Raw genomic sequence first — 23,654 nt, 5'->3', positions numbered from 1 at the left:
TGAGTTGGATAGGGTCAGAATGATCTTAAAATAGGTCAGCTAAATTTGAAAGAACTCAAAATTGATCAAATTAATTATGCCGAGTCAAACAAAGTTTAGGTTGAGTCAATGGAGGATTTGGTCCAACAAATTAATAAAGCTGGGTTCGAGTATGATAGAACAAGAGACACGTCAATTGTAGAAAAAACATCACATAAACATGTTTGTCAATTATCTTAACAACATTGTCAGTTATTTTGAGACAATAATAATGAGCATTGGTGGGAAAAAGGTGCGTCAATTACAAACGTAAGAGAGTTACGTTGGTTATAATTAAGCATCGAAATGCAATCATCCAGCATGATGACAACAAATAAAGAAGAGGGATGCAATTATTCCAAAGAGAAGGCTCTTTATTGATTCAATATTTTTTCTTCTCCTTTTCTATATAATAAGGTAGTGATTTAATGTATGCATAACATATATATTATAACACTACAATTCTCCTATTATTCTCCATTTTTCTCTTCAATTTTGATTTAAAAATAGGAGGGGTCACGTTAAGGTGCGCTTTTAATCCCCTTTTTGATCTCTTGTTGGTCTCTTTCAGTAAGACAAAGAGAAGCCGGTTCGCTAAGATTCTGTCAACCCAATGCTAACTTGCAGTGGCAAATCTAATCCAGTAGAAGCCGACCCATTGAATAGATAGATCCAGTAGCAAATGATTAAGCAAAACGTTAATAGAGAATGATTAGACCGGACCATTTTGGTGTTATCTATAAGAAAATGAGCAAAAGATATTGAGATTGAAGATGTGACGGTTGAAGGGAAAAAAATGGCAGCAATCACTCCGATGGTCTCTCCAAATTAAACTGCTCGATTGAAGTATTATCCGAGCAAATCTGTTAATTTTTCGTCATCAACAGGTACGTCATCTGCAGGATGGGTGCGAACTTGGATCCAGCATCCTGCACAGGCCTCTATACGAACCTCTGCTACCAATTAAGCAGCTAGTAAACTTTGTTAGTGTCGCCGGCCTAAGGTTTAATTTCGAAGGAATGGGAATTGGCGGCAGGTCACAGGATCAACCATGCATGGTCAATCTGCCCCTGGTTTTATTTTGTTGCATAATTTAATTTTCCACTTCACAACTTTGACTTGCTTGCATGCATAAGAAAATATATAACACAGATAGCATCAGAGAAACAATTACTATTAGCTATAGGAACATGAAGATTTTATGGAGATGATACATTTCATGGTTACGTAGATCGAGCTGCAGCATTATATATGTTTCTCCTATATATGCATGAATCAGAAACACTTGAGGTAAGGGACAAGGTTAAAAGCACAGCCCCAGCATCGATTCTTGGTACTTGTTTCTTCTGTAGCACAGGTGTGGGTTGCCCCATTGCCTTGCGATCGACCCGATCGTTCCTCTCTCCTCACGGGTTGAGCTTAGATATTTCCATAAACAGAAAAATATTAGAAAAAAGAAACAGAAAAATATCAAAAAAAAAAGAAATAAAAACATCAAGAAAAAAAATTATGTTTCTGAAAGCACGCTAATTAACTGATTAAACTTTTCAAACATTAGAAAGAATAAACAGAAAAATCTTTTAAAAAATTTGTGCTTTTGAAAGCACAATATTTAACTGATTACAAATCATTTTAAGATACAGCACTAAAGTAGCGAAGTATTGGATTACATCTTCAAAGCCAAAAAGCAAGCAGGCATAAATTCATATTCCTGAAAGCATGAGATGTAGGAAATCACGAAATATTGCTCAAACATAATGAGTTTATGCTCAATGCGCCGGTGAGTCACAAAAATTAGGTAGTATGAGTGCATGACTATTGGCCACTGAATTGGTATTCATTTAAGCTAACAAAGGGATGTAAGCAATTATGGTGCACAATAATTCTATTAGTCTAGGATAAAGTTCTGCTATATTTATTCGATTTATTCGGTTTAATCGAATAAGAAATTTTAAAATCGAAACCGAATCGAATTAACCGATTTTTATAGAAAAAATAACCGAATTTCCGAAATAACCGAATCGAATTTTTTAATTCGATCGGTTCGATCGGTTTATTCGGTTTAACCGAATTATTGTTCACCCTTATTTATGACGAAGTTGGGCAAAGTATTTTAACAAGAGTTTATTCTATTAGTGTTGTATGTTTTCCATAACTATGTTCCATCGTTCATTAAAAGGAAAAGAAAGAAATTAAGCTTCAAAATTCTAGTAAAAGTGGTAAGCATGGGCTCTCTGGGGAGCCGCAGGTGCCTCAGGTGGTGGTATAACTTCATCTTCATGTGCCGCTGAAGCGGCCACTATAGATTGAACAGCGGAGGAGGCAGCGGCCGCCACGGCAGCGGCATTGGTAGAGGCAGCAGCTTGCTGGAGGACACGGTAGTGGTGTCGTCGGATGGGCAGGAGCGCAGGCGCATCCGTTGCCGCCTCGGAGGCAGCGGCGGCAACGGCAGCAGTCACGGACGCGGCCTCGGCAGCCGTAGACACGGAGCGGCGGAGTTGCCGACAGCTTCTCCAGTGGTTCTATCGGCGATCCATAGGCTAACAAATAAATCCAACACAGGGAAGAGTATTCGGTTAAAACCCGAACCGAATCGAATTAATCGAAAACCGAATTAACCAATTTTTTTCAAACCAACCAAACCGACCGAATTTCTTAATAAAAACCGAACAAACCGAACCGATATTTTATCGATTAATTCGGTTTTCGACCGAGTTAACCGAATTAACCGAATTTTTTTTAAATATTATAAAAAATTTACTAATAAATTAGAGATTTATACATTTATTTACTTATAATTTATAAATTATTTTTTTAATTTAATTAATTCGGTTTAACCGAATAAGAAAATTTAAAACCGAAATCGAACCGAATTAGCCGAATTAATCGATTTTTTTTTTAAAATAACTGAACTTTCGAAATAACCGAACCGAACAACATCGGCCTGAATACACCAAGACCAATAGCTTGCAAGAACTCGACACACCAACACCAGATCAAATACCTCTCAACAGAACCAACAACATCGGCCTGAATAGATTAAGAAACCGGTATTCTTAATCAAACAGTAATCAATAATTTGATTTCTAACCTCACATCAACTCCCAATTTAATTGGATCAACAAGAAGGAGCTCACTTCAGGTTTGATTTCAAGATCTTTGCCCTAGATCTTTAGTTGCGAATCCCTAACCGGTGCTGGATAACAATCGTCGCCAGCCAAAACCAAATCCAAGATCAAACAAATATGAGAATGGGTTTCACATCACATGGGAGATCTTGATAATCCGGCATCTCCACGTTGCATTGACAGCCCATACATTTGTAGGGGATGAATGGGTAGCCTAGACAATGTCGACATATTAGGTATTCACATGGATAGTTGACGGCCCAATAGAAAAAACTATCAACTGATGACAGTCCATTAACCAGCTAGTTCGGCCTCCTAGCACAAAAGCGAACAGTCCACAAGGAGATCTATCGCCCTTTAACGGTTCATCTATTGGCCGTCGATGGGCCATTTATAACCTATTAGGCCAAACTCGGACCATTTTGTTTACTAATTAGGCCATAGGCGTCCCTATTAGAAAACTTATCGGTTGAGTTGCGGTAGCTACCCATTGCAATCCTGTTGGGCCAGATTCTACTATCGGCCCAATAGAATCAAAAGTGACACAAACTGCTCGGGGCTGTTATTGGGCTGTTAGAGATCCATGATAGAATCTATGAAGCCAGATAAGGGCAGTTAAAAGCCTAATGGGCTAACGGCCTATAAAGTGTAGCCCGCTGCCATTATGTCATCCATTTATTTGGAGAAACAGGCTTTTATATCAGGTCTGGTGGCTGTTACTGTGGCCCAGTAGGTTCGGCCCACTAAATACACGGCCCATTCACTTCAAGCGAATATATTCTCCGTAGCACATGGCCACAGAAAAGCTGGATAATAATCAAAATGGCATTATATATTCTAAAATCACAAAAAATGCTCAAGCATCTCTAATATGATTTGTATGTCTTTCTTCACAAATTATATTCTAAAATCACCAAAAAATGCTCAAACATCTCTAATATGATTTGTATGTCTTTCTTCACATAAATTTACTTTTATATTTTAATGAATCGAGAAGAATATTGTGAATTTTTGAAATTAGAACCATTTCAATAGTAAGGAAATATGAGTTCTCAGTTGCTGACTTTCGTATTAAAACATTACAATGTTTACCTAATCAATTTCTTGGGCCTTTATGCGAACACTATCGCGTGATGAATATTTATAATTGGCAGAGAGAAGTGATCCACCCATTAATTCTACCCTCTTCACCCATTAATGCTAACCTATCAATTAAAGATATCATAACAAATTTCTGGTAATCGCGTATCTACCCGACGAAAAATCAATTTAGAGACAAAAAAGGGAGAAAAACTGGACTGCAATGAAATATGGAAACAACAAAATCAAGGTCTAGTCCTGTCATTTACAATACTTTCCTTTCTATTTAAATATCGAGAGGAAAAAGGTATTGAAAAAAATATATTTAAGTTGATAAGGAAATATTTAAAAAATCAAGGTATAGCCCTGTCATATACTACAGTTTCATTTCTTTTTAAATAGACAAAATAGAGAAAATGGTGAGTTGGAGACTCTACTCTTCTGCAAAAAGATGAAATTCGTCATTCCAACGGCCCCACACGATCAGCTCCACGACCATTTGTGAAAAGGTAAATCGAGAAACTGCAGTTGATCACGACGCAGGAGAGTATTGTCTGACTCGGAGACTCTAGTAAAGAGCCTTTGTAGGCTCAGGTAGGTGAGCAAATATCAATTGGAGTTTACAGATTTTGGATAGGTGGTTGTGCCTGAAAAATCAATATATTAGTTCTCTAACTTACTGAATCATCACAATTTGCATCGAACTTCATCATAAGAATGGTGAGGTGTCGAAAGGCCTACAAGCAGATGGTGTAAATTTAGGTGGGAAGACAACCCAACTTCGTCATAAATGGTAAGTTGTGAGCTAATAAAGAAGTTTTATAACCTTAGATCAGTGTACTATTGATTCGTCCTCAACTATATTAGGCTAATGGATGAGTCTGACAAGATAATGAGCAATTTTCAACTATGCAGGCTTTAAACAAACTACTGAATTCATTAACTTTTCTATCACATCCAGTCACCGTGTAGCGGTAAATGCTGACTAAAATGAGGAGACATTGCAATATTGATTAAGGTTTAACAATACTGTTGGCTTCGGTAAGCACATTGTTGTGATGCTCTTGCATTCAAAAAATGAAATGATTTGCCTGGAGAGCATTCCAGCAAAACAAAGCAAAGAATAATACCTTAGCCTTCATCACGCCATTTCAGAAGCCCGTCAACCATTGTCTTTAAGTGTGTATAATAAGCCATCAGCTTTAGATTTTGCCACCAGTACCTTGACAAAACCTAAATTTGCCTGCCACATGCAATATTCGGCTTGAATAAAAAAAACCTTGTTATGATCATAAAGAGAAGGGGAGGTACGTCAAGGTACTTTGACAATCTCACGGTTCTTCCTTTGCAGGAGAAGAAATGTGGAGGGCAGCAAGTTGAAAGCTACAACAACAAGGTCTTGGAATTCATATGCCAAACGAGCTAACCCTTTTATTGCAGCACTGATCATTTGTGGTGTTTCACCAGCAAGACCACCAGCAATCTGAATGCAAGACAAGGATATCAGAATTAAATAAATGCTGGAAAACAATTTAGTATCTTAAATCTTGAGCTGTCTATCCCCCATACTGGATGAGACTTATTGTCTCATGCTCACATTAAGACAGTCTAAACATTGTCGCATCACAGATGCAAAAGTTTACACCATGAGTGATTGTGTCAAGGCCAGCTATGCTAGCTAGTATGGAGGAGGTTTGGCCATCCAGGTGTTCACTAAAGTTGACTTGAGTGCAGATTTTCTGACACTGATACTTTAAACACTAGCTATGAAAGAAGGAATGCAGTTGACAAGAATAGGAATTTTAGTTACCAAGTTAAAAAATTGTAAGAGGTTTTCTTGTCTTCCCCCTTTTCCTCATCTACACATGCATGGCCTATTTCAACAAGCAAGTCATAAGCCTTGTTTCTTGTCTTTTTATTTGGCTGCAGGAAGGAGACAAAAAAAATGTCTATATGTTTATCTGTTGTGTGAACAAACACTTAAAATATTAGAAAAAATAAACAGAAAAATATCAAAAAAGAGAAATAAAAACATCAAGAAAAAAAATTGTGTTTCTGAAAGCATGCTAATTAACTGATTAAACTTTTCAAACATTAGAAAGAATAAACAGAAAAATCTTTAAAAAAATTTGTGCTTTTGAAAGCACAATATTTAACTGATTACAAATCATTTTAAGATACAGCACTAAAGTAGCAAAGTATTGGATTACATCTTCAAAGCCAAAAAGCAAGCAGGCATAAATTCATATTCCTGAAAGCATGAGATGTAGGAAATCACGAAATATTGCTCAAACATAATGAGTTTATGCTCAATGCGCCGGTGAGTCACAAAAATTAGGTAGTATGAGTGCATGACTATTGGCCACTGAATTGGTATTCATTTAAGCTAACAAAGGGATGTAAGCAATTATGGTGCACAATAATTCTATTAGTCTAGGATAAAGTTCTGCTATATTTAGAGAATTATAAGTGATTAAAAAACAAGGGCATCACAGCAAGGTTAGAAACTCACGTAAGAATATCAAAAAAAATGTTGTATGCCAAGTAACAGATGACAACAGTTAATCACAGAACAAGGAAAACATAATGAAGCAACAGCATCAGGAAATACAATATCATATCAGAATATGTAATTTAATATGATCCAAGTAGAGACATATTACATGCATACAGAATCCTTATCAACATTACTGCAATGACGTTACCATACCATTAAATGTTATAATCTTACCTGCATTGAATCGCTAATTATTTCTGAACCCTATTACAAGATCCTCATGGAGAAAAACAAATGACAAAAGCAATCAACCACAGTTAATTAGTGAAGAAAAATAGTAGAGCTGCAAAATGCAGCAAAATTAATGTATCTCATAATGACAGATTGTATGTTAGAATTATCAAAATGATATTAAATACAATCTTAATCTCCTACATCCAATTCCAAAATCAAATGAATATTTAACAACCAAGAGTGATTCTGCATTATTTCAAAAGATCATGGAAACTATAGCTTTCATGTCTACTGAGCTTCTTTAATTAGAATACACAGTAAAAGAGGATCTACTTTGCACATGTAACCCATTACCAGGAAAACTAGTAACATACCTCTTTCAGAGCAAGCATTATTTCAGTGAGAAAAGAGCTAATTAGGTCCCTCCTCTTATGATCAAATAAATCCTGTAAACAAATAACATTTTATCATCAAAAGGATCTTTCAACAAATAATCTAAATAAAACTAACAACAGCACGAACGAGATCTGTCTCATTTGACTATATCTCATGAGACTTATATATCAATGTGGTTGAGCCAGCTAACAAACAGGCTGTGCCTAATCAGCAACCTCGGGAGAGAGAAGAATCTCCAGAATAAAAGTTGTCGTCTTATTAATTGAAGGAATAAATCAATTGAAACTAGATTGTTTGGCACTTATTAGTCCCACATGAACAAATGCAGTGGTCTTTTATATAACTTGGTTCCTTTCCTATAAGACAGAAACAACAAGGGCTCTATTTGTAGGGCTTTACAACCAGATCTTCTAAGAGACTGTAAAATAGACAGGTTAACTTGGTGCAGAATCAACTAGGTTTGCATGAGAAGGTTGAAGTTTAAAAAAAAAAGTATATAAATGTTGTAAGTTTAAAATTAGACAATAACTTGTCTATTGAAGGAGATTATATATTAAAAAAATAATATTATTACATATTGTTCTAGTGAAATATGTTTAGCCTAGAATTGTAACCATCACCAACCTTTGATATATGGACAATCAAAATATATGAACAAATGCAGTGGTCTTTTATATAACTTGGTTCCTTTCCTATAAGACAGAAACAACAAGGGCTCTATTTGTAGGGCTTTACAACCAGATCTTCTAAGAGACTGTAAAATAGACAGGTTAACTTGGTGCAGAATCAACTAGGTTTGCATGAGAAGGTTGAAGTTTAAAAAAAAAAGTATATAAATGTTGTAAGTTTAAAATTAGACAATAACTTGTCTATTGAAGGAGATTATATATTAAAAAAATAATATTATTACATATTGTTCTAGTGAAATATGTTTAGCCTAGAATTGTAACCATCACCAACCTTTGATATATGGACAATCAAAATATACAAGCAATCAAGTCTATGGCGTTTAGCTGAAAAGTGACAGCAAGGCAGTGATACAATCATCAACCGTAGCACTTCATCCAAATTATCTGAAAGAATGTGATAACGTTCCTGAACATTGAGCAGATTGATATCAATAAATGACAAGATTTTTTAAAGGCCAGCAAACATAAAGTTAAGGAAAATGTCATTGTACCTTCAGTATAACTGAGAGAATTTTATATGCTTTTTTCTGTAGAATCCCTTCTTCATCCTATGATAAACAAGAATTTACTTAAATCACATAGTTTTGAGAGAAACTTGGAAATGGTAATTATCAAGACTATGTAGTACCTGGAAAGCAGGCTCAATAGCCTTGAGTAACGAGTAAATCTCTATATCATCCAGTCCAGGTAGAAGTGAAGATGCCAAGTCCAAAAGGAGGGCCCTGGAGTCACTAGTGTTATGAATCCATTTGATGCAAAAGATGAAATATTGGAGTATGCATAAGAAAACAAAATAATGCAAAAAAAAAAAAAAAGTAATAGCAACAGCAGAGCAGGGATTCCTACCTTGCATGGCATAGTGATGCTTCATTTGATAAATTATCTAGTGTTTCATCAGAACTATGTAACTGTTTTGCTTTAATAGCTTCCTGAGTAACCTTCAATAGTTGCTGACTAATAGCATTGAATAAGTTCTTCACGATCCTTTTGTCTGATATGGATGCAAGATCATGGATGGTAGCCTTCAAAATGAAAGAAAAAAATGTCATTTATCCATTCAATGGTAGCAAAACATGCAAGATACCACAATTCAAAAAAACACCCATATGGTATACAGTTGTTATGTGTGTTCATTTTTTTGAAAGCAAGTCAAAGTTGTTTACTTTTCTACAGTAATGCAGATGCCTAGTGGATATATATGAACAGAATGAGAAAAATCGACAAGATTAATCACAAAAAAAAGCTCTGCTCGAGTTTCCTCTTGCTTGCAAGAAGATATGGAAGCTCGTCTCAAGACCTTGTAGTCTCTCCTATTCCAACATATGGCGAGTATTAGATGCAGTCTCTCATATCACACTAATAATTTCATTTGAATAAATGGTAAAAAAAATGTCTCCCCATCCAAAAGTAGAATAAATTGGAGGATATAAGGAGAAGTATATTATATTACTATGCATTGTCACACTTACACCTATACCACAGGAATATCTACAGTCATAAGCATTTGGAGCAATGTGAGGATGTGAAAAATCAACATCACATGAATCATGGAAAGAATTGTGCAGAGTTATCTGAGTATTGACTTGTCAAATGACAACATTTTGAATGGTTTGAAGATACTAATGAACAGTAATTAAAATACTAAATATTTAGAAACCCAAAATTTAACATAGTTTTGCTGATAAAAAGATGAAAACCTGCAAGCAGCCACCACCATCCTTAGGAGATTTCAAAAACATCTCTGATAAAACTGAAAAAAACTCCGAAGCATATGATTTTATTGCCTTCAGATTTTCTTCTGCCTGTTGTTTATTATACTTATAACGATTCTCTTCTGCTCTCAAGTGGCTTACTTCAGCATCAGGTTCAGAGGTTGTACTTGAAATTTTGTCATTGTTCTGACGAATCAAAGTCTACAAAAACAAATAAAAATAAAACTACAAATTGGAACAAGTAAGATGAAGCACTGCGGTTTATCTAGAGGAACAACCAGGGGTGTGAAAATCAACTCAGCAAAATTTCTACCTGAATGCTGCAACATATTATCCCAAGCAACTCGGGTTCTTCGAGGAGTGCATTGCACAAATCCTTCTGAATAACTTTAAAACCTTTGTTAATGTCAACAGGATAGTTGCAAAAGGCTGGTAGCAAGGACCATAATGCGTATATAAGACCTTCTGCATTTCTTGCTGAAAAGACCCTTCCCTCCTTCTCAAGCTTTTTTTAAAAAATGACTTAATTAAATTATGTGAAAAATAATAATGAACTAAGAGAACATGGAGGTGTTTTTTTCTAATTTAGCAAAAGGTAGCAAATACCAAGGGATTTTTGCTTCAAGCGTTTAACAATACCCAATATGTATTCTGAGAAAAAGATCAGGCTTGATCCAACCACATGTTGCTTCAATATTGGAAATAGCCAAACATTGGCGTCTGAGGCAACTTCCACGTCCAAGTTAAGAGGCACAATGGTGAGAAATTTTTCAGGCCCCATGGCCCTAACAGCTGATCCAAGACACTCATGAAGCTGCAAGTTGACAAAGAATTTATTGACTGATAAAGTAGGGAGAATATTTGTATTGCCAAAGGCAAACATGGAATACATTGCAACTGACCATATTAGCCACCAACAGCATGTAGGCAAGGAAAATATTGTTATAGTAAAAGTTAATCATTAGCATGGATCGACATGAGAAGGATTAAAATTAAAATTGACTAAAAATGAAAAACCAAGACAACCCCTAAAAGAATTGTACTCTCTCTAAAACATTATATTTTACATTCTTAATATTGATGGTTTCAAAAGCATACGCAAGTGATATGCAGTCAACTCAATGCAATGCACATACACAGTATATGTTGGCATGCGAGGAGGCATATGCGGTCAACATTTCAATATTTAAAAAACATTTATATTGATATCTGAATCATTTATCAGTTGCAAACACCTATTTAAGTTATAACTTACAAGTTATAAGCTACTAACCAGACTAGCATAGAGTTTTAAGCGAATTTAGTTTGGTTTAAATTATGATTTCAAGTATTGTGTTCAAGTATGAATCACGATGCAATTTCAACAATATCTACCAAGACATGGCTTGTCTTGGTTGCTTCTTCCCACAATTTATCCTTCAAATTTGTCTGCTAGTTACAAATAGAAGCTGAAACCGCAAAAAGATAGAGAAAGGGAAGACGACGTGCATGAATGATACGAGCATCAGTGTATTTAGACATATTGTTATGCTTATTTATTTGACTGTGGGTGTTAAGTGGACATATCAAATGTGGCATTAGTGTAAATAGTGTTAGCATATGCAGCACTAGACTATCATATTATAGTTGTGGTATGGAGTTATATCTGTATCATTCGCAAAATGTATGTGCAACTAGTGAAGATTTTGAGAGCTGTAATCAGTATTTATACTTTATCTGCATAGTTTGGTATGTGTGTTTTCCCCAAAATGTTAACCGGAACTCTTTCTCTACATCCCTAGGAATGCAAGAGACTTGTAGGTTCCTAGTCATCAAATGCTCCCACAACCAATCAATTATCAGCGCCTGAGCTTGTATCCACAACATTGGGCAGAACATAAGCGTTGTGTTGGCACAAGCATAAATCATGGCAATGAGGCAATGAGGATTGCGTAATTGAAATGTCCCAAATCAAATTTTATAAATAAATAGGAAACCAATGATAACAACTAGTGGCATTTGGTCCATGCAAGTAGCATAAGCCTAAGAACATAGCACAAGGTTGACATGTGTGTTAGCAAAATCATGACAGCAACGGTACAATATTTTGAAAACACCACAAAACAACACAAATAACAGTTTATTATCATCCCTAAATTGCAATTATAATGCTGCAGAATGATAGAAAAAACTAGACATCAATTACCAGTCTACAAATAATCAGAATTATTATTTTTACCACAGTAACACATTCAAATATAATTATTTAAAAACAAGTACCTGCTTTCTAAAAGAGAAGTCCTCATCTGATAAATTTTGCATGTCTGCAAGGCTTTTAACAGCTCCAACCATTAGACAGTAAGATGATTTTCCTGAATATATCCCACTACATGAAAATAATAATTAGGCAATAAATGAGCAAAAGAAAATTAGATTTCGAGAAAGAATGCAACAGCATTGCTGCTTACACCTTCAATATTGCAAGTTTCAGTGACAGAAATCATGATGGACCATAAAACAGAATAAGGACGAATAATAACAAATACGATGTCAACAGAGTCAGCAGAATATGGTTAATAATCACACAGAACATGAATCAATCACTATTTACAGACTGAGCATTTCAGATTGATTCTTGGAGATAGTGGAAATATAAAGATCTAATGCACAATCTTTTTTCTGTAGCATAAATAACTTTTCCTACCTTATTGTCTTTAAAAGAACATTCTAAATTGGTATTAGATAGTACATGTGAGGCCAGCAATTAGTCTTGGGCAAAGTATTTTAACAAGAGTTTATTCTATTAGTGTTGTATGTTTTCCATAACTATGTTCCATGGTTCATTAAAAGGAAAAGAAAGAAATTAGACTTCAAAATTCGGGTAAAAGAAGTAAGCCTGGGCTCTCCGGGGAGCCGCAGGTGGTGGTATGCCTTCATCTTCATGTGCCGCTGAAGCCGCCACTATAGATTGAGGCAGCAGCAGATGCGGCTGCGCTCCAACCCATCAGACGACACCACTACCGCGTCCTCCAGCAAGCCGCTGCCTCTGCCAATGCCGCGGTGGCCGTCGGATGGGCAGGAGCGCAGCCGCATCGAGCCGGCAGCGGCGGCAGCCGCGGACGCGGAGCGGCGGAGTTGCCGACAGCTTCTCCGGTGGTTCTGTCGGCGATCCATGGGCTAACAAATAAATCCAACACAGGGAAGATCGATCACTTCGGCCAAGATGGGAAGTCGCTGATCAGAGAGGCAGAAGGCTTCTTTCGAGCGAAGAAGAAGAGGGCAATCGTTTCTTGTGGCGGTTGATCCGGGACCGACGGCCGGCGTTGCTTTCCCTACCAACCAACTTACCAACATTCACCATCAAACAGTAACCAGCCAATAATAGAACAAAGGAATCCTACCAGAAACGGGTTCAAAGATTTCACCGCAGGATCGGCTCTAATCGTGCCCTAGATTAGCCTTTGCTTCAGCTCCGATCAAGAATCAACCCGCCGAATCCAACTTGATTCAAGAATTTATCACCAATCTGTGAACCCAAGCAAATTTCTGAAATTCCTCAACAAAACCATAGAATCTCCACAAGAAACCTTAAAAATCCAAGATCTGAACCACCTTAAACAACCCTACCACATTGAAAGAAACCTAACATCAAGAACATACCTCAACACCGTGCCTTGCTCCGACTCTTCCCTTCTCGGTCGAAGTCGTCGTCCTCACCGATCGGATCAAATGAGAGGAGTCCCTTCTATCGGATTCCAGCAATCACGTTGTAAGCTTCATCAAAATCGAAAGCAACACCCAATCTGAGAAAACCAAAGAAATCCAAGAACGGCTACATTCCGATCGATTCCCTCAACTCGCGCCTCCGTCGCTTGCAACCTCCACTTCTCCCGGATTTCGGCAGACCAGATCCCAGCCCTCAACTGATTCCCCTCTGGTCGCCGGCTCCTATCCTTCCTGGTGGCACCGCCTTTGGAGCAGATCTACTCGGCTGTCGATGGCGACGAAGCGAACAGAGGATTCTCTCGCGTGAGAGAGGAAATGGGTTGCGACTGGGAATTAGATCGCTTTAAATCGGGTTTTAAAGCCGATTTAAAGAAGACAAATAATGAAGAAATATTATTGGAAGGGAATATTTGCTCTTAATTTTTTTTTATTGGAAGGGAAGTACAAATAATGAAGAAAAATTACTAAATAGAGTTATTGAAATCGACAATTACGAGTTTTCCTTGATGAGGGAGAACAATACAAATAAGAAAATAAATATTATAGAAAATAAAATAATTTTAAAAAATAAATGGAAGATAAATTCAAAATTAGTTCATCTACAATATAAGGAAGAAATTAAAAATCTTTAAGATTAGAAAATATTAGTGTATCTTCGATAAAAGAAAAAAAATAGAAATATTCAAGATGTATATATCTATAATAAATTAAATTAAATTAGAAAATTTAAGATTGACAAGTTTACAATAAATTTTGATTTTTATTATATTGTATTTAATATTTTCTATTTTGGTGATAAATAAGGAATAGTTATAATATTAGTCTATTTCCTTTATTTATAATATTTATTTCCGTATTTATATAGTGTTGAGTCTATTTTGTATTTATAATCGAGAATCCTCTATTTTAATCATATTTGAATTAATATAATTTTTAATTTTATTTCTCCGTGAGAGATTTTCTTTCGTGTGAGGTTATTTACTTTTCGTTTCATCCATAATTAGTTCCTAATTCTTAGATGGTTAATTCAATAGTTCAATTTTGATGTTGAATCAAAATGAGAAGCATAACCCATAGAAAGAATTGTTGTTGCATATATATAACATATGAGATATTGCAATCAGAGGGCGCATTCACAACAACAATAAACAGGCTAGCAGGATGGCACACATAGGGAGGAAGAGAAGTGTATAAAGTCTATGATTATTAATTATATAAGAGGACAAGGAGTAAAAAAAATCATGGATCAACATAGTTTAGAAGCCATATATACAATCTAGCCGTGCCTTCACCATGTGATTGCTAGTGCATAATTAAAGGGAGGCTACCTAGCTACTTAAGATTGGAGAAAAGTTGCATCTTTTGTACGTGTAGGTTAAGAGGAAACACAAGAGCATATCTCTTTTGATATCACATGCAAAATGTTCAGTCTTCAAGAGACACTATATATATAAAAAAATGTTTTGAACATTTATTTAGATCGAACATTTTGTTAAATATAATAAAATGTTCAAGGTCAATGAGTGATTTAGATAATTCCACAATTTCTAAATCAATCCATCTCTCTCTCTCTTTAATTACCCCTTATTATATGCATCTATAAATCATAAATCAAGATTTGAGATGGCATTTCTTCAGATCTCATTAGTGTTCATTCCACCGCCTAAGCATGCAGGTATCTAATCTACCGTCTCTCATTTTATTCTTCAAACAGAATCCAAATCGACATTATATATGGAGAATGTTCCAATTTAGTCAAAGTCTGAAAGTCAACTGAAACAAATTCATCAGTAGCACAATGTTTAGAGTTTTTATCTCAAGAAATGGAAACTAAATTCTTAGTTTTATATCGATCGAGGAGTATCCAAATTTGCCTTGCCCAAAATGGGGATATTATATATATATATATATACCAATTAATTAAAGAGATTATGTTTCCATTTTCTCCACATGCAAATCTCAGAATATTAAAATAATAATGGATTCAGATCATACATGTAAAAATGGAGCAGATTTCGATCGATCTTCCATTTACAACACGCACCAGATTTCTATCTCCGTCCCTCTCTCTCGATCTCTTGTGTGTTTTCATCACCATGAACGCTGGCCACGAGCACAATCTCAAGTTCTTCAATCTTCCTTTCTCAAGCAAGCGTTTCAAATACTTTTTTGCGATCAGCTTCCTCTTCTTCCTCCTCCTCCTCTTCCAAGTGGAATCCTTCAATCTCTTCTCGCTCCCTTCGCGGCCCGTTCTGAAGAGTTCGACTCAACCATGCTGCCTCGCCCCGGAGGAGGATCTCAACCGGACTAGCCCCATACTCCGCCAACTCGTCGCTTTCTTCCCGCTCAAGGACTTGAAGTTCGGCGATCGCCCGACGTCGGGACGGACCTGGTTCATGAGCTCCTTCAACGACTCCTTCGACGGCGGCGACAGCCAGTATCTCTACTTCCCGTCAATGACGTCGAACGGACGGTTGCTCTGCCTCTCGGCGCGCGACGTCTCCAACGGAACAAGGAACTCGTACGCCCTCGCATGGCCGGAGGCGCTTCGGAGGCGCTTCCCGACGGCGCCGCTCTCCTCCCCGGTCTCACCTTCGTCTCCGACACCTTCTACGACTACGACAACCTGTGGCACGGCCTCTGCGCGCTCCTGCCGTTGGCGTCGTGGCACCAGCGCAAACAATGCGTGGTGCCGGCGCGGTGGGTGTTGTTTCACCGCGGCGAATTAAGGACGACCATGGGCAAGTGGGTGCTCACTCTCGCGGAGGCGGCCATCGGGGAGGTGAGGATCGAGGACTTCGGCGGCGGCGGAGGCGGAGGAGGAGGGGTGGCGTGCTTCGAAAAGGCGCTGGTGTTCCGGCACAACGAGGGCGCGATGAAGAAGCAGAGGCGGAGGGAGGTGTACGCAGGGATGCGGTGCAGGGCCAGAGCGCACTGCGGTGTCGTGGGAGATCATCGGGAGGAGGATTCGACGGTGACAATTGGCTTGACGTTGCTGCTCCGGTTGGGTTCGAGGGCGTTCAAGAACGAGTCGGCGGTGATCGGAATCTTTGAAAGGGAGTGCGCTAAGGTGGAAGGTTGCAGGGTTCAAGTTGCATGGGGAAACAACATGACATTTTGTGATCAGGTACGTTACATATCAATTAACATGTTAGAGTTGCTCATCGTTTGTCGCTTCTATCCGATACAATAATTCTAAAATTATTTGAGAGTATACGAAAAAGAGGCATTATAAAGAAGTAATATCTTGGCATAATTTGTTAATAGATACGTATTAATTTGACAAATTAATAATAATAATTTCTAATTAATAGAATTTTAATTAATAAAATTTTACTTGTTTGTCGTGATCATATTCCAGCGTAAGAGTTGCTTAGTGTCTGGTTACCATTCTAAAGCCGAAGACTTTAGTGATTTTTTAAGAAGAATAGTTACAAACAAGAATGTTTAATTTTAGAATAAACATGTGGAATAGTTTGTTGTTTTAAGTTTGCAGAACCACTAATAAAACTTAAGTCATGCTTTTTAGGATATTTATATAATTCATACACTACTGGACGACTGCTATCTTTGATATAGTTTATAATTTTGTGATTGATATATATATAGTTATGATGCATCGTATTGTTCAGGTGAAGCTGATGAGGGAGACGGATGTGTTGGTGTCGCCTCATGGAGCTCAGCTGGCGAACTTGTTCCTGATGGAGGAGAAGAGCAGCATCATGGAGTTCTACCCCAAGGGGTGGAATGAGTTGGCCGGACCGGGGCAGTATGTTTTCCGGTGGATGGCGGATTCGGCAGGGATGCAGCACAAGGGATCATGGCAGGATCCGGAGGGGGAGGTGGAGTGTGGAGATGCCGACCAGCACAAGTGCTTCGGCTTGTACAAAGACGGAAAAATTGGGGTGGATGAAAAGTACTTCGCTCAATGGGGTGCTACAGTGCTCGAGGAGGCCAAGGAATTCAAGCTGAGCAATGGCCGACTACACTTTCCATCCACTCCTTGTCCATGTATGTAGTGTAGGTATTAATCCAGAACGAGATGTCGATTAATGAATTGTATTGCTAACTCTAAGAAGAAGATAAAAGGAGAATAGTTTAGTTATGTGAAGTGGTCACACTCAGGTCGACACACGAGGCCGCTTACTGAAGTTGCCAACCGGACAGGGTCGGTTGGTGAGCAAGACGGCCCAGATCGCCGCCTGCAGCTTCGAGTGGTGGCCCTTCCCCCTTTCGGCCGCCGCTGCCTCGGCCTCGCTGACCTCCAGTTGCAGCAGGCTCCTCGTCCGCCCTCCGACGGTCACCATCTCCGCCCGGACCGCCCTAGCCCGGACGGACCGGACCGCCCTGCTCAGCTCGCTCATCAGTCCGGGTCGGTCCTCGCAGCACACCCACGCCCGGACCATCCTCCCCTGCTGCCCACCGCCGGCTGTCTTCGTCTCATCGTCAGCCGCCTCCTCATCCTCCTCCACCCCGACCTCGTCTGCTTCTCCAGGCACCACCACTGCCACCTCCTCCGCCCGCACCCGCAGCTCCCGCACTTGACGCACCACCTCCCCCAGCAGCGCCGCCTTGTCCAACTGCAACGATTAATGAAAATTACAAACTTATAATCAGAATTAATTAATGATGCATGTGTAGGAATTAATTAAACTAACCCTGCTGGCGGAGGGGAGCAGGTTGCGGAGGGTGGCGAGGTGGGCGTTGATCCGCTGCCGGCGCCGGCGCTCAGCCTCGCTGTGGCTGTGGACCCGGACGGCTCTCGTCTCCAACTCCGTTCTCGACGGTGATGAACTGACGTCGATTAGCTCCATGTTTCTCTGAAAATACTAGCAGCAGAGATATATATATACACACACAATATGCATCGGTGATAGCGGAGGCGGTGAACAGGAATCACGTGGGGAATGGTATGGTGTCTGTCGGGTTGCCGGTGGTCAGGGGACATGGAGCAGGAACAAGAGTCGACTAGTAAAAACAGGTGGAATTAATTGGTCGGCCAACGTTTTTTTTTTTGGTTTTGGGTTGCAACTAGTTGCATCGGACTACGTCGTTGTGGTCTTCTTTGACCAAACCCAAAGAGAAAGAACAAACTGGGGTCCACCAGTCAAAAGCGGACTCCTGTGGCTTTTTCACATGGCGATTTATAGGTGATTTTGCAAATACTACTTAAGCATCGACATTATATTAGATGAAAAGGAATTGATCGAAAGTGTAAACTGAACCATCCCATGAATGATGTATATATCTAGTCTCTCCACTTTGCCCATACGACCATCTGTCGTCTGCAGAAACGATCTGCTGGGCTTCTCTTCGCCGACGCAACCCTAACACTCCGCCTCCTTGCGCCGCCGCAAACCTCCCTCCTTTTGTCCGCCTCCTCCGCCTTTCTCTTCGCCGCCGCAAACCTCCCTCCTCCGCCTAAACTCTCGATTCTTCCTCCCCTCGCGAGCGCGAAGCCACCAAAAGCAGACAGCGAAAACCCCCTAACCCTCCTACCGGGGTTGGAGCCTATCTTTCTCAACAGAACACATCTGAAGGGCATGATGAAGAGCAGAGCAGCTTTTGCTAGGAAGTTCATGGAAGGCGATCCTGTTCTAAAGAAGATGGACAAGAAGATGTTAATGTACAAATCAAGACAGCGGTGCTTTGAAAAACATGTAAATAGAGCAGTGAAGAATTGGGAAGGTGATCCCTGTTTTAGCTGGGAGAATGTGAACAATATTAAGCCCAGTAACTCGGCAACGAGGTTAAAAAGTTTGGTGACGGAGCTTATTTCCTCAGATAAGTTGTACTCGAACCAATGTAAATTCTGATGTGGTGATCTATCTGTTATTTGGAAGTCCAGCAAATTTCTCGTCTCACCAAAAGTTGATGCTGAAATCATTCATTGGCTTTAGCAACAGCTGAAATCCTTATAGGAGCTAGCTTCAAATTCCAGGCAACAATTGAAACAATAAATGGTTCATCCCTTCCAGCTTTTCGTTTACCCATCACGCATGTCGATTCCAGCCTTTTATTTTTGCAAATGGTGTGTTGAACTTGAAATTATATTTGAATTATTCTATTTGTAAATGGATCATGATATGATAAAATTCCAGCCTTTTATTTTTGCAAGCTCTCACATCTTGTTTGAACCATGTATTGGTAGTTGTCGTGAATCATTACTGTAACGTGTTACATTATGGAATTTTATGAAAATCCTTGATTTATCAACAATCTTCAGCGACTCCATAGAATTTGTATCCCATTGGAAGGAATGTGCGAGTTCATGTTATAGGCAATAAAACTGTGCACCGGCAAGTCATGTTGAAGTTGACAAAACCAAAATTATGAGTGAAAATAATTCATCAAACATTTAGATGCAACCATTCGCAGAAGAAGAGGTTGATATAAACAAACACACTTAGTTCATATACACTTCATCCTTACCTGCACTTGGAATTCTTTATGTTCAACACAACCACAAGGGTGACACGGCCAGGACAACCATCGAGAAGGAATGCATGCAGGGCAAAAGGACCATAATCTATCTTCCCTATTTGTTTTTGTTATTTTGCAAAAGGATCGCAAAGTGCATATAACCAAAATGGTTCACCATTAACATTAGCAACACAAAGCTGATTGTTTTGTTCCAGCTAGCATATAGGATAATCCATGACTTTTCCTTGGTTTAGATTCATCATCTATCTTAAAGGACCAAAAGTAGGCTGTCATTTGTCAGCTGTTGAATCTTTGACGACAACCTCAGTTTAGATTTGGTTGTCAGCCAACATGTACAGAGATTCTTTAGAAGGCCGGCTTGAAGAACACTTGTGTTTTGTTACATGATCGGCTGATGTAGAATCATCTACTGTTATAGATCGATTAGATCCTGATGGTACTGCAGGGAGTTGTCTTGCTGTTGGGCAGAGCTTCTTCAACCGTTGAAACCCCTGCCAATTGTGAGCTGATCGTGCCAATTGCCTTTCCAACTTGAATTTTCCTCCAGGTCCTGATGAAAATAAAGGAAAATAACAATGAATATCACTTCATGTACCAAGTTTTAACAATGAAACTGAAAAATGAAACAATAATACTAAGTGTCTAACCACAAGTACCAGCTTATAGATACAAAAAAGGTTAGATGAATAAATTATACCGTAATATATCACAGAAAATAACATCAAGTTTAGATGAATAAATTATACCGTAAGCAGCTTATAGATACAAAAAAGGTTAGATGAATAAATTATACCGTAATATATCTTCTCGGATCTTCTCGGATCAAACCTCTTTTCCAGATTGCCAACAGCGCCACCTATAGCAGCCTAAACCCCAAAAATAGAAAAGGCATGCTGATCATATCGATAAAAGAATATATCGTACTGTAATAGGCAAAGGTGAATGCCCACAGCGTGAAGCAATAGAAAGGTAATACGAGCTTTCGGAGAAGGAAAAACAGAAATATCAAGTTAGATTTCTTCCAGAACCCAATCTGAAAATCAAAACAACATGTATTAGTTCTTCAGAGACAGAACACGATGCATCAAACATATAAAGCTTTTTCATGTAGTGCTTCACAAAATATATACCTTAGATCTGATAATGTCAGGCAAGCAAAGCCTGAAGAGCTGCATAGGGCCGGAGTGCCACCGATGCTGCTGCTTCCTGTAAGCCTCGTAGGACTCGGGCAACTCACATTGGCACTGAATTGAGAATTCAAACAGGAGAGAGAGAGTAACAATCGACATCGATACTGTGAGCAAAAGAAACACAGGGTGATTCAAAATCCTTTCCGCACCTCCACATCATTAAGGTAGATGAATTTCCATCCGTTCAGGTGAGCTCGCACCGCCAATGTCCATGTCCTCGACGGTGGTCCTCTCCAACCACCCTCCTGAATCCTCCAGTGCCTTAATCCTCCAAACTCCGGCAGTGTCATTGAACCCAAAATCAACACAATTGATCAGAATACAAACAAATATACCCTAAATCAACACAATTCCAAAATAAATGCAATTTAAACCCTAAATTATACCCTGCAAATCCTGGCGCAGCGGTTGGCGGCGGTGAGCAGCGAGCAGTGCAGGCGCGTGAGGGGAGAAGAGAGCAGGGGAGAAGAGACCTCTGCTTTCCTGGCCACGAGAGATCCCGAGCAGGGTTGCGAGCGGGGTTGGGAGCGGGCTGAGAGCGAGGGGAGGACGAATCGGGGGTTAGGGCTTGCTGTGTGCGGCGGCGGAGAAGAGGACGCGCGAGGAGAGGAGGGGAGGCAGAGAGGGTTCGTGCGGCGGAGAAGAGGTCGCGCGAGGAGAGGAGGGGCGCACGCGAGGACGTCGACGTGGCAGCCAGCTCAGCCGTCGCCCACGCTACGCCCAGCGGACGACGCCCAGCAAATCGTTTCTGTATATATATATATATATATATTTATTTATTGGTTTCGACTTTTCCTCTCAAAGACCAGGCTCTTTTTGACTCATGGAAAGCATGATGAAACATCGTAAAACACAATTTGATTTTTTCCTTTTATTTTTTAAAGCATCTACGTGTACTCCTAGTCCAAACATCTTTAATGGTGGAATTTAGCTTAAAATTCAAGTGTTTATTTGCAGCGTGTTTGTTATATCGACATCTCCAGCGAAGCTCACAGGGGATTTTTCTTTTGTCAAACAAGCTTAACGTATAGTTTATTTTGAATACAAGTTTATAGCAGGTCTTGGAGGAAAGGGAAGGATTGCAGATGGGCCAAACTACAAGCCCCTAATCCTTCCTTCAAGCATAGGCAAGATTTAATATGCAAATTGACAGCCATCCAGTTAAATCCGAGTTTTTTATGCCTCCTTTTTGGTAAGATTCTTCCATTTGTCTTTGAGATCGACGAGTAGACGAGTCTCTTGAAATACACCACGGCCATGTTCTAAAATTTTAATCCACGAGATTTGACCATTGAAATTTTTACCAAACTTATGAACTGCTCCCGGCACAATCATAGGCCGTTTCTGAATAACCCACTTCTCACAGCTCCAAAATTAGGGAAACAGATTACTGCAACAACATAAATAAAACCATCTAAGAGATTATTGCAAAAACTGCCATTGTCTTTAATTTATATAGCATAGTTAACAGTAGAGATAACGACACTTGGCCTGTGGCAAATACTACCAAACAATTGATAATGCAAGTTAGATTTTCCAGAATAATCTGAGAATGTATACCCTGAGAGCTTCCTCTGTGCTCCAAGGGAGTTATTGACATCGGCTAGAAAAGGCTATTGGCTGTGATCTGAAATACAAGGAAACTGTTACTGAAATATGGGTGGAAAAATCTCAAAGTTGACTACGTCGAATATAACAGGATAATTGTGGCATGAAGAACATGAAGTTTTTGTAACTAATGATACATAATACATATTGCTAGACTCAATAATCTCACCTTTTGGACTTGCCCAGAGTGAATCTGTTATTATGCTTTGCACTAGGTGATACATCCTCTGCATTTTCTTCTGCTTCGTTATGTGCTCCTAATATATTGTGGCATTGATCATCTTAATATCACCTTGCCCATCATCATTGGCGTAGCTAGCATAAGATGAATCCCATGAGAATGTAAAATGCTGGTAACAAATAGCATAAACAGAAGGATACTCTTCTAGTTGCTTGTTCTCTGCAACATCTATTTGTTGTTCAGTATTATGTGGGAATGTATCCTCTTCATTGAGGTTAGTATTAACATTTCTCAAGGGGAGGTCCTACTTCACATACAATCTTGTTACTGTTTACATCTGTTGTATAATGAGAAACATTTGATCTCTTTTTAAAGTCTATTATCCTTTGATCAGCTTGTAGAGCTTGTTCGCTAGATTCCATTTGTCTGATCCTTGTTAAACTGACTTACCTCTACATTATGCCGGCCACATGAATTACCAGCAAGCTCAAAGTTACTTTTTCAAAAATGAATCAGGTAGGTCATTATCAGCGCCAACCATAGGTTCCCCTAATTGCTGATTAACACCAATAATGATGTATACACCATTATTACTTTGAATAATATTCCCTCTGCTTAGACCATTCTTAAGAATCTGAATGAGAGACAAAGTCCACATAAAATAGTGTGAGATGCTAGGAGAAACATTCACGCTCCTTTCACTTTCCTGATTGGCTTTGTGACAGGGCAACATTTTGCACTTATCAACAGCATGAGCACCTTCTGCTTGTTG

At 39.0% G+C, this 23,654-nt stretch overlaps 3 protein-coding genes and 1 pseudogene across 3 annotated transcripts; 1 reads left to right on the top strand and 3 right to left on the bottom strand.

The window, feature by feature from the left end:
• Nucleotides 1-5,357: 5,357 nt before the first annotated feature.
• Nucleotides 5,358-12,761, bottom strand: LOC141842831 (uncharacterized). The gene is given in 14 exon segments (XM_074730823.1): nt 5,358-5,420; nt 5,422-5,469; nt 5,548-5,709; nt 6,037-6,077; nt 6,080-6,149; nt 7,332-7,403; nt 8,314-8,448; nt 8,534-8,590; nt 8,671-8,764; nt 8,889-9,064; nt 9,740-9,955; nt 10,068-10,261; nt 10,361-10,568; nt 12,014-12,761. Coding segments are annotated over 14 exon segments (1,608 nt in total). The 5' UTR covers nt 12,086-12,761.
• A 2,794-nt stretch (nt 12,762-15,555) lies between these two features.
• LOC141842830 (uncharacterized) lies at nt 15,556-17,478 on the top strand (annotated as a pseudogene).
• A 102-nt stretch (nt 17,479-17,580) lies between these two features.
• Nucleotides 17,581-18,273, bottom strand: LOC141842664 (transcription factor bHLH131-like). Its single transcript, XM_074730703.1, has 2 exons — nt 18,118-18,273; nt 17,581-18,039 (listed from the first exon to the last, which is right to left on the bottom strand). The coding sequence occupies exons 1-2, from the start codon at nt 18,271-18,273 to the stop codon at nt 17,581-17,583; spliced, it is 615 nt and encodes a 204-aa protein (XP_074586804.1).
• A 1,725-nt stretch (nt 18,274-19,998) lies between these two features.
• LOC141842829 (putative xyloglucan glycosyltransferase 9) lies at nt 19,999-21,383 on the bottom strand. The gene is made up of 5 exons (XM_074730822.1): nt 21,243-21,383; nt 21,034-21,147; nt 20,854-20,936; nt 20,697-20,769; nt 19,999-20,453 (listed from the first exon to the last, which is right to left on the bottom strand). The coding sequence occupies exons 1-4, from the start codon at nt 21,381-21,383 to the stop codon at nt 20,760-20,762; spliced, it is 348 nt and encodes a 115-aa protein (XP_074586923.1). The 3' UTR covers nt 19,999-20,453; nt 20,697-20,759.
• Between the last annotated feature and the right edge of the window lie 2,271 nt (nt 21,384-23,654).

Source organism: Curcuma longa, chromosome 12 (assembly GCF_044706935.1).
Source record: "Curcuma longa cultivar G26 ecotype Majalengka, Jawa Barat chromosome 12, ITB_CL_G26_1.1, whole genome shotgun sequence".
NCBI classification, from domain to species: Eukaryota; Viridiplantae; Streptophyta; class Magnoliopsida; order Zingiberales; family Zingiberaceae; genus Curcuma; species Curcuma longa.
This window is presented reverse-complemented; position numbering and strand designations above follow the sequence as displayed.

Bases quoted from the DNA above. Each gene is read 5' to 3' on its own strand.
- LOC141842664 (XM_074730703.1), bottom strand. From the start codon at position 18,273: ATGGAGCTAATCGACGTCAGTTCATCACCGTCGAGAACGGAGTTGGAG. The intron at 18,040-18,117 runs GTTAGTTTAATT...TAATCGTTGCAG, and splicing joins TGCTCCCCTCCGCCAGCAGG to TTGGACAAGGCGGCGCTGCT.
- LOC141842829 (XM_074730822.1), bottom strand. From the start codon at position 21,383: ATGACACTGCCGGAGTTTGGAGGATTAAGGCACTGGAGGATTCAGGAG. The intron at 21,148-21,242 runs GTGCGGAAAGGA...TTCTCAATTCAG, and splicing joins TCTACCTTAATGATGTGGAG to TGCCAATGTGAGTTGCCCGA. The intron at 20,937-21,033 runs GTATATATTTTG...TTTGATTTTCAG, and splicing joins CTGACATTATCAGATCTAAG to ATTGGGTTCTGGAAGAAATC.